Genomic DNA, 11,015 nt, shown 5'->3' on the forward strand with positions numbered 1-11,015 from the left:
CTTTTTTGAAACAAAAAGAGAATTTGGGTAGAACAATATGATTACTAGCTTTGATATCAATTTGATGCAGGCTGAGACCCGTTGGATAGGCTAAATCAAAGATTTAACCAAATGATTAGATGAATAGTTCTGGAATGCCACTCAACGCTACTAATTGTCAATGTCACTGAATGCGATCAAGTTACACACTTGATTGTTAGGAGGAGTCACTCAACTCCAAAGTAAGAACACTTGCAAAGAATTTTCTAAATAAAAAATATTTGCCTTCTTCTAATTTCTCATTGATATTTATAGGTGAATACATTACATGAGAAATAAATGCTTACAATTATACGCTTAACAATTTCCAACACAAATGACAATCCTTAGATTGACATCACTCTTAAAATCAATCTAAGAACTCTTAATATATTATAATCAAATATATTAGGCGGGTACAACAAGACTCATGGTTAACTCTCTTAAAAAAAAGACTCATGATTAACTTTGAATAATAAAGACTACTAGACCTATAAATAAATGACACATTGCCCATGTGGCTGTTACATAAGTTGCCAGTATGCTCCTGCATTAACCACCACCCTAACTTTGACTGAATAATAAAACTACTGGACTTCTAAATAAATAACACATGTTGTCCATGTAGCTGTCACATAAATTGTCACTATGCTCCTGCATTACCGCCCCCTTATGATGTCTGCTAGAAACTTTATCAGTTGAGCTAACTGAAACCTACAAGTTGTAACTATTATAATAATATTTATATATATAAAGAAGAGCATCCGAGCAATGAAAAGTTAAAATTAATAGAATTTAAATTTCTTCAGTTTAAATTCCCTTTATTTGAAAATTCTAATAACCTTTTAAATTCACCATCCAAACACAACATAACAGACTAAGATAGATGCAATTGTTTTTATTATTATTATTTTTTTTTTTTTTACTCATTTGGTTTTGTGCCTTTCTATCCTAAATAGTAGCAGGAAATAAACAATAGGTCAGCGGTCAAAAATAAAAAAATAAAAGGCGAAAAGAAATATTCCTGAAGTCCAAAAATTCCATGAAAATTCACAAAGTTTACCTTATTTTTCTCACTAGATCATGATCATACTAATTTATTTGTATTTACTTTTTTGCTAATTGCCTTGGTAAATAACACCAATGCGTTAGAATGTAAATGATAAAATACGTGGGAGCAATCATCATTCATCATAAAGGAGAAATAATTTTTTCTCAATAAGTACGCCAATAGCATAACCAATTTTAGGATTGAAATGGAAGCTTTATCTTAGAAGGATGGCACGAAAGACCTCTTCCCATAACATTCAGTGACAAAATAATGGGATCTTTCATATATTCATTTCCATTATGTTCAGCGTAATTTAGCAGTGCAAGTAAGCATGATGGTCTTCAGCCAAAAGTCGCAATGAGAAAAGACTTGTAAATGCTCATGAACTTGGCCACAAATGCTGCAAAACCAATCAAAAGAAACACTATTAGGAAGCTGGTTAATTAGCTTGAAAAGAAACATGTAATGAGTTTGTATTTACCCATACTGCAGATAATTTACTTTTCTGCTTGGCAGACAGGACACTCTTAAGAGATCAAGTATCGAAAAATACATAATAAGAAAGAGAGAGCCCACAATGTTTGGTAGTCACTCCATGATATATAGGGATTTACATTAAATATACACAACATTTTCCATTGGTTTCTACAATCTGCACTGACAAGTGCTGAAATCTGTTTATACTAAATTAAAGCATAATCAGATCAGGATTCTTGTGATGCAGAAGTTATAATTTTCATAAAAATAAATTCTGAAAATAGAAATTAATTTTTGACAGGGCACATGCTCCAGGAATGGTTCCACTTTCTGAAGAAAAGAAAGGCATTCTACTGATGAACAATAATTGTGAGATCACATGACATTGCATAAGAAAGACAAACAACAAAAATGGAATAACACATGCAAGTGGGGGAAAATCAGATGAAAAATAAGGTATAGCAGCTGAAGGGAAGTAGAATTACAGAAAAGCACAAAATCTTCCTTTCCTCTGTACATAACATTTGACTAGTATGCCAACAAAGGGCAGAAAAGGAATAAAATAATTTAGTGGCTGATAGAAAAGCCACTTGTTTACCTCATCATAAGAGCATTCACATCAACATGATGTCAAGAAAGATGATTTCATTTATCTCAATAGAACCATTTTCTACCGCATTTATCAATCAAAATGATTGTGCTTTCCAAGTGTCATGCAATTTCACATTTTTATTAGACAAAAAGGATAAAACAGATCCTTTAATAAGAAAAATGCTGCATAGCCAAGATATGTTGTGCAACAAGTTCAGGTATTTTTTGATATACCAATAGTTGGGGTTGGAGGGAGTTGAACCCTAGATGTCTCCATTAGAAACACCAAGAGGTGTCAGTTGAGCGACAAGGATCTTGGCAAATAAGATTATAAAATTATCTATAGTTTAGGTATCAATAATCGAGACATTGAGATGGATAACTAAATATAAAATAAAATTATATAATTAAAAAATAAAATAAAGTAAAAATACACAATTGAGTGAACTTCTGGAACCCAGGAATAACTTGTAGATAATAAATAAATAGGGGAAAGAAGCCATATTGCATAAGTGATCATTGAACCCTCCAGAGCCGCGTTGCTGTGAAACAGCAGGGATGAGTGATACCAGGGTCAATATGGTATTCAAAAAAGTGATGAAGAAAAGTGTGAAAGACCATCTGAACATTCATCAGAAATCACCTAATTAAATGCTAAAATGGGAAGAAGAAGGCCATTCCTTTATGAAATGAATCTCCAGAGATAATAAATTTGTGCTTCAACAGAGCTTCAGCCCATACGGTGAGTATGGAACATCTTAGTATTTTTGGTAGGAATTTTTACCAAGACTTTGAACTATAACGTTCAGAAAAGAAAATGAAACCCACGAGTAAAGATTTAAAGCAGAAATCTCAGCAACATAAAACCATCTTGCGCACAGCTGTTAAAGAGTATGCAAAGCAAACATAAAAGTAGAACTAGCAACAAAATATTGTCTTGTTTTTTGGCTCATTACATTGAACAGTTAGCAAGAATGATCATGTACCTTCAATGTGAAATATAGCTTTCTGTCCTAGACGCATCCTATGCTCCTGTAGATAAATGAACAAATAGATTAACAGATGCCCTATTTTTGCAAAGTATCGAATTCAGATCAGATTGATATACACGAACATAATAAATGAATGATTGCTGCAGCACAAGAGGGTTGCAAGCTGGCACAAATTCAGAATGGCAAATACAGTTCCACGTTCAACCATTTTACTCAAACATAACTACCATGGAACAATAGAACCTAAGATGGATAAGATATTATACTTACATAATATGCAGCCCAATGGCAAACCTCATGTTTTAGTTCAGCATCCAATTTCTTTAATAATTCATAAAGCAGCCTCTGAGCCAACACAGAAAAATAAAATTAATAAAAGTTCATTTTGAAGTGAAATAAAATTACAATAAAAATATAAGAGCATTAGCGTTGAGAGTTTTAAAACTCCCAACTTGCTATTTTATACCATCAAACCACAAAATACATACATTACCCGGGTTGCTATTTGTTAAAAAAAAAAATTGCAACCCAGCTACAGTAAATTGCTATCTAGCCGGTTGCTAAAAATTAATCTAATATTTTGTTCAAATTTCTCTCCCTGCATTTAATAAAAGCAATCTCTCTCCTCTCTCTCTCTTTTCACTGTCCCTAGCGTCTCTCTCCCCTCTTTCATTGCTCCTCTCCCACATTGGCTCAGTCTCTCTCAGCTGCTTGGGTTGCTGTTGGTGGGTAGTGGCTTGGGTTGCCATTGGTGGGTTGTAGTGGTTTGGGTGCTGGGTTTTTTTTATTGGACAAGGAGGATCAGATCGGATGGTAAGGAATCTGGCTGTTATGATGAGTATGGTGGTGGGTTATGGTGGTTGCGATGATGGGTTTCCAAGATCAGTGCATGAGAAACTGAGAGGGGTAGTCTTGGATGGAGAGAGAGAGGTTTATGGGTGGTGGTGGCAGTGTGTTCTGGTGATAAGGGTTTGGTGGGTTGTGGCTGTGGCTGTAGCTGATGTGGGTATGTGGTGGCGGTTGCTGGGCGGTGGCCAGTGGGTTTGCTGGGATGTGAGCAGCAGTGGCAGTGTGTTGTTGTGGTTGTGGTTGTTGGTTGCTTAAGAGGAAGAGGGAGAAAGAGAGGAAGTGGAAGAAAGAGAAAGAGGTGGTGGGTCATTTTGGTGGTTGCTGTGTGTGGTGCAACGGTGGTGTGGTGGTGGGTTTGGCGGTGGTTGCTGGGTTGAGATTTTGGTTTTAGGGGTGGGTGGTGGCTGCTGGTAGGAGGAAGAGAGAGTAATAAAGAATAAAGAAAGAATATTTAAATGATGTGGTAGAAGAATAGAGTTTGAGATGTTAGGTGTATTGTAAAGTGGTATAATATAATAAATAAAGTAACTTATTAGATGGTAAAATAGCAATTTTTATGCAAACCCGGATGTGAATGCTCTAAAAGAAGCTTGTCTTTACCTTCAAGATAATCTCTGGAGGAATACAATTGACAAGTAGCTCATACAACTTCCCTCGAACCTGAAACAGCCTACAGAATATAGAGAAATGCTTAATCAAATGGTTTAGAGCAGGGTGCATATCTAAAATGGTAATTAATCAGAATTTGAGCAGTTATAAATTGCATATGGTGCCCTCCAAAAAGCAGAATCAGATGGAAATTGTCAAAAGCTTCCATAAACTATAAACACAAACACGCCACTGGTCCTTTCTCCTCGTGCAATCACTTTGTCACCCTCCAAAGGAATAAGGGATATCACAAAAAGACTATAATGAAGTACAAATTTGAGCCTTACAAACTCTAATCTACCATATCTCAATAATGAATGATCCTTGCAAATATTATTACAGTAACATCCCTTGAACTTACCTCATTTTCCACGAAACTCATCATTTAAAAAGGTAGCCATTTGTTAGACCAAAAAAAATATAGGAGCATTTCATCCTAAGTCAGTGACAAGCAAGGAACAAGTCCCTTATTATTTTATTTTATTTTTTAAAGGTTGAGATATTTCTAACCCACAACAACCCGACCTGCCTGCTTATATACACTTTTTTTTGATAAGTAATCAGAGAAATGATATAAACGAGGAAAAATAAAAGTACAAGTAGTTCATGATGATGAACAACAAGAAACAGAAAAACCAAACAACAAAACCAAAGATAAGGAAATCAGAAAGATAAACTAAGGGAAAACATAAACTCTGAAAGAGACGAAGAATCAGTAAAGCCCCAACAACGAGCCCATTCAAAAAGACTACGCTTGCATAAAATCTTTAACTCATCCAACGTCTTCTCCATGTTCTCAAAGGAGCGACGGTTTCATTCCAACCAAACAATCCACATTAAGCACCCTGGAATCAAATTCCAAATATTCAAGTTGTGCTTCCCAAGCCATTGATAATCCTGCTTATACACACACACACACACACACACACACACACACACATATATATATATATAACTTTATTATGTTGCAAAACTCTTCTTCACATACGCACCCACTTTATTTCTCTCATCTCTCTCTTTCTTTTTATTTTTTCATTTTCACATTTTTTTTTCTCTAATAAACTCCAGCCACTCTCTCTAAGATTTTGTTATTATTCTCACTCTATGTACACGTCTAATTTAAGATTCTGAGATGTTTTTATTTTCAGTATGATAAATTTTCAGTCATTCTATTAAAAAATTCTAATATAAAATAATGTAGTATTTGTAATTATTTTTACTAAAGATTGCAGTTTTTTGTTTCCTTTTTTTTTTTTTTATTTGAGGAAAACAATTATCTAATTTAATTGAAATAATTTCATTTAGCTAATTGCATTTGTCAGCAGGCCCAACCTGCTCAACCAGCCAAGTTGAAGATTTTCAACCGATCTGCCGAATTTATAGATTGGTGGGCCGGCGACTCGGCGGCAGAATTGGATTTTTCCCAACCCACCATTGGTTGGTTGGTTAAAAATATTGACCTCCACCTGACCAATCCAACCTATGCACACTCCTATTTCTAAATAGAGCCAATCAAGTTTATTAATCCCTAACATACGTTTACTTTAAATATAAGTGCATCTTTTTATTCTTATATAATTATCTGAAGAAATATTTTTTAAAAACTATTAAATATGAAGTATTAGAATTATTAATTAGATGGCATGCAATGAAGTTGGTTCCTTAAAAAATTATTAATTTTAACAATTGCTAAATAAACATAATATCTATAAGTGTCAACTATCAACTATGTGTTAGTTTGGAAGTTGGAACAGTGGTACAAGAGAAAGAACTGTAAGAATGATAGACTGCCCAGGCCCACCAAATACAACAAGCCAAACACTCAATTGTACTGGGCCCACTTTAACAATGACTGAGCCACCACATTCAGGGAGAGTATAGGACGGACCGGGCAAGGCCACTGATGAGGATTAAAACCAGATCAAATCCATGAGTTTAGCCTCTGATAGTGATTGTTAAGAAATACCGGTTGATATATATAGAATAGTAGGGATTGGACAAAGCATGCATCAAGATACTACAAAAATAATGAAGGATGCAAAATTCAATAGGTAATGGCTAAATGAGTAGTAACTTACAAACAAGCATGACACTGAATCTGATTTGTGGTTTAGCTTTGGATTGGTTGACTTTTAGAAGAACAAAAATTCAGTTCAATTCTGGATCTAAAGTTCAGGGGTTTTCTTGCATTTCTCCCTCAATAAAAATATCATTTATTATTTAGAGATGGTATCAAAGAAACTTAATGGTGATGGTAATGACAGCAGAAATGATAGATATAAAATCTGAATGTTCAGAATACTGTTATAACATTACAATACAGTATAATGCATAAAAACCAGCTTAATAAGTATTCAGTATACTGTTATAACATCACAATACAGCAAGATGCATGAAAATCACCTTTTAGGACTCTGCTCCTTCATTATGTCAGATGCTAGTTCAGCAACATATTCCTCCCAATCCATTGAGGATATTACTTGTTTGCTTGTAAAGGGATACCTATATGAAAAATTACATTACACAGAAAATACATAGTTATCAGGAACCATGAGTGCTATCTTTTGAAGCTGTGCGTTTGACAAAAAGGTAAAGAAGAACAGCATGACAATGCTACTGATCGATGAGTAGAATTATGGAGCTTAACTGTTGGACACGACAAGTCTCAAATGACAGTATAGCTCTCCTTAAACTCCGATTTGACTTTTCTGCTATAAGAGCAGCAAATCCAGATGGAAGTTGTAGTCCTTCCTTCTTCCCAATGAGTTCCAATACCTTAACAATCTGGCAGAAATAGTATCATTGTAAAATATCATACTCAATTCGATAAATTGTTTGATCTTAAAGGGGATCTTCTATAATTTCGCACGTGAAAGGTTATTTCTTGATTTCTTCCAGTCATTAATAACTAGATTATTTTTAGACAATAATAATAAATAGAAACAACACTCATAAGGAGTCCTATTGAAACCAAACAAGAGACACAATAACACCATTAATTCTCATTAACACACCTGATCTATTATAGCCACAAAATAGCCCATCCATCCTTAAAATCCCAAACACAGTTGTTTTCCAGAACATTCATTGAAGAAGAAGAAGAAGAAGAATATAACAAATTATATTTAGTATACTGTAACATTGCCTGCTATAAGAACTTCCTTTTCTGGGTAAATGATGAGACTCAAACCCTAGAACCCAACTTGCCAGAATTCCTCTAACACAACACCATTCTTGTATATTGCATAGACCACTGCAGCTGAGAACAAAATTATTAAAAATGCAAAGAATAGCAACTCAACATTCTTTGAAGGCCATTATCGTAGGCAAAGCCATTTATCAAAGTACCCTCCAAGACAAGGGAAAAAAAATTCATGAAAACTTTTCTGCTACCCAACTCTATCATATTGTAAGAGGAATGTGTTTGTGTATGTGTGTTAGCAATGTGAAATGTACAATTTTAATGCTAGTGCAATATACAATCATTTAAGATGCATTTGAATGAGAATAATTCTTGCTTTCAGCAATATTAAGGAATAAAATCTTATCCAACCTCTTCTTCTGTTGGTGCATTTATTCGCACATTCAAGCAGCGAGACCGGATTGCTTCAGTAACCTTTGAAGAACTGTTGCAGCACAGTATTAGACGGCAATAAGCACTATATTTCTCCATAGTTCTTCGGAGAGAATGCTGGGCTTCTCTTGAAAGTTTGTCCACCTCATTGAGCACTAATACTGACAATGCAAAAGAAGAAATATAATCAGCATATGGACACAAGCAGAGTTGTTAAACTGAAAAGAATCTAGCATCTTATCACTATCCCTTTTTTTGTTGATAATTCTAGCATCTTATCACTGTTATATTAATTACTCTGTTAATCCAGTTCAGTGGGATCCTCATGGACCTATTCAACCAAAATTAAGGGGAAAAGAAAGTGAAAGGATGGGAAAATAGAAGACACTCTTGTCAGCTATGCATAATCTTTTTAAAAATAAAAAATAAAAAATTGACTAGTAAACATGAAGAACCATGAGGTGAACGAGCAATTTATAGGACTGATAGATAGTACAAAATATATATATATATATATATTTACATTATATGAGGTAATCACATTTGCATACTTCCTGTGTACTTGAGTTATGCCCCCTTTAGCATTCCTGTTGTATTTTCTTACTTCATCCAAAAATAAAGAATATTATACATTTTATTCAATTACGCCCTGACTTGTCAAGAAAAAAACCTCAGCAGTGCTGGATAGGAAAACAATTTTCAAAACTTTAAATCTTTTCTAACTTTTTCTAAGAAACAATGGAGCCCTGAGCACAAATTTATCAGCAATCACAATGTCCTCCTCTTTCATGTTACAAATACTGAATAGCAGAACTATGTTTTACAAAGGATCCAAATGTGAAAGAAAATTCACAGCAGAAACAGCCCGTTATGGAAAAAGGCAGTTCTTTCACAAAATAAACGCATTGCATACATATCCTATGTCTCAACTCAATTCTTTGTGGCTAAAGGATCCCTTTATAGTTGCCTTGGAACAATTAGGAGATTCTATAGAAGAAATGTGGGGTTGTGCTTCTCGCAGAAACATATATGGGACAGTGGTCCTGCTTATGGGGTAAAATCAATTAATAAAAGTTATGAATTGATCCAATAGACATATTTTCCTTAAAGGCCACATGTTTTGGCTTTTAAAAATCAGAATAGTGAATACTGGTAAAAATAATTAAAAAAAAGGTTAGGGAATCAAAATGTAGTTTAAATTCCTCAAGATGTCAATAAGTAACTCTGGAACTGAAAGACAGATATACTTTTTAAGTATCAGGTGACATGAATCAGAGAGTGGGGGGAAAAGGGCGTTCAGAATTACCTTTAAATCCTTTTTTTCCTTTGGTGTCAATGGGTCTATTTTTAGCCATTTCTTTAATTATTTCTTGAACAATATATCTGTCCTGAAACCCTGCATCACTGGGATTCAATTCCACATGGTTGGTGCTTGACAATGTGGTAAGCTCTATATCAAGAGTTCGACTTCCAGCCTGAAACAAAATCGTTGGAACGTCTACTTAAATTAACTTCCATCTTTTCCAATAATTGTCACCACCAAACAGAGCACAAAGTACCAATTTCATGTTTCAGCATGTTACTTAAGTATGACTTTACTAGTGTTAAAATAGACGGACAAAACTTAGGAACAGTTCCTTAGGTATTGTACCTGTGGTTACTAATTAAATTCATACGCATAGCTGTATTGACTAATGAAGCACAAACAGTGTTTGTTTTAAATTTAAGACTAAAGCACAAACACCTATGGAACAATAACTAAGAAATTGCAAACAAGATCATCAATGAGAAGCAGGAAAAGCTTACATCGACTTTCCATGTCTTATTTTCGACTTTCACCTGCAATGAAAAGAAAAACAAAACAAATAAAAATGATACAGCCCTAAGATGAGATCATATGCATATAGTGAGAAAACCCATGAAAGAAAATCGAGAAGAAGAAGACCTTTTCAGCAGTGGGGCCAAACATCTGTCGAAGAAGGGCCATGATTAGGGTTTTCTTGCCGGAACCCGGTGGGCCATAGAAGAGCAAATGTGGGCAATCCTGCTCCGTCACCTAAAGCAAAAAACCAAAATTTCAAAAAACCCAATACGCAATTGAAAAAAAATAAATAAAGAAAGAAAGAAAGAAAGAAAGAGAGTGAATACGAGTTTCTTGAGGTTTTGGGCTATGTGTTGATGGGCGGTGATGTTGTCTAGGGTTTTGGGTCTGTACTTGTCTACCCACAACATCTTTGTATCTTCTTCGGCAATTCAAGCTTCTTCAACACTCTCTTTCTGTATTTGTTTTTGTAGCTTCTGAGTTTTGAGAGAGGGAATTGCTGAGAATTAGATTGGCGGGAAACATAAGAGTGAGAGGCTAGGTTAGAGACAGACTTGGACCTGCTTCCCACTTGACTGTGTATTTACACGTGGATTAGAGCCCTCCTTGTACGGGTGAGATGACATTGCGTTGGTTTTAGGGTCCGTTTAGTTGGAAGAATGAAAAAGTGAGAGAATGAAAAATTAATAGGAGGATGGAAAAGTAGGAGGGTAAAAAAATATTTGGTTTTCTCTTATGTGTGTTTAGTTGGAGGGGTGAAAAAGTGGAAGGGTGAAAAACTTTTTTGTTTGGTTGGAGAGAAAAATGGAATGATAAAAAATGTAGTTTATATAAATTTATTATTAGAGCATCCCATCAGTAGGTGCAAAAAATTTTCCATTTTACACATCTAAGGCTGTGTTTGGTTTATGTAAAATATTTTTCGAAAAATAAATATTTTTCAGAAATATTATTTTCGGGAAAGGAAAATATTTTCAAGTGTTTGATTGCATT

The 11,015-nt window shown here is 34.5% G+C and overlaps 1 protein-coding gene across 1 annotated transcript; it reads right to left on the bottom strand.

Annotated features, from left to right (window-relative positions):
• Nucleotides 1–1,178: 1,178 nt before the first annotated feature.
• LOC115953565 (replication factor C subunit 3) lies at nucleotides 1,179–10,647 on the bottom strand. Its single transcript, XM_031071297.1, has 11 exons — nucleotides 10,349–10,647; nucleotides 10,146–10,256; nucleotides 10,007–10,039; nucleotides 9,507–9,675; nucleotides 8,180–8,361; nucleotides 7,274–7,410; nucleotides 7,030–7,128; nucleotides 4,579–4,648; nucleotides 3,400–3,474; nucleotides 3,124–3,169; nucleotides 1,179–1,469 (listed from the first exon to the last, which is right to left on the bottom strand). Exons 1-11 carry the CDS (start codon nucleotides 10,430–10,432, stop codon nucleotides 1,411–1,413), a joined length of 1,065 nt encoding a protein of 354 aa, XP_030927157.1. The 5' UTR covers nucleotides 10,433–10,647; the 3' UTR covers nucleotides 1,179–1,410.
• Between the last annotated feature and the right edge of the window lie 368 nt (nucleotides 10,648–11,015).

Source organism: Quercus lobata, chromosome 7 (genome assembly GCF_001633185.2).
Source record: "Quercus lobata isolate SW786 chromosome 7, ValleyOak3.0 Primary Assembly, whole genome shotgun sequence".
Taxonomy (NCBI): domain Eukaryota; kingdom Viridiplantae; phylum Streptophyta; class Magnoliopsida; order Fagales; family Fagaceae; genus Quercus; species Quercus lobata.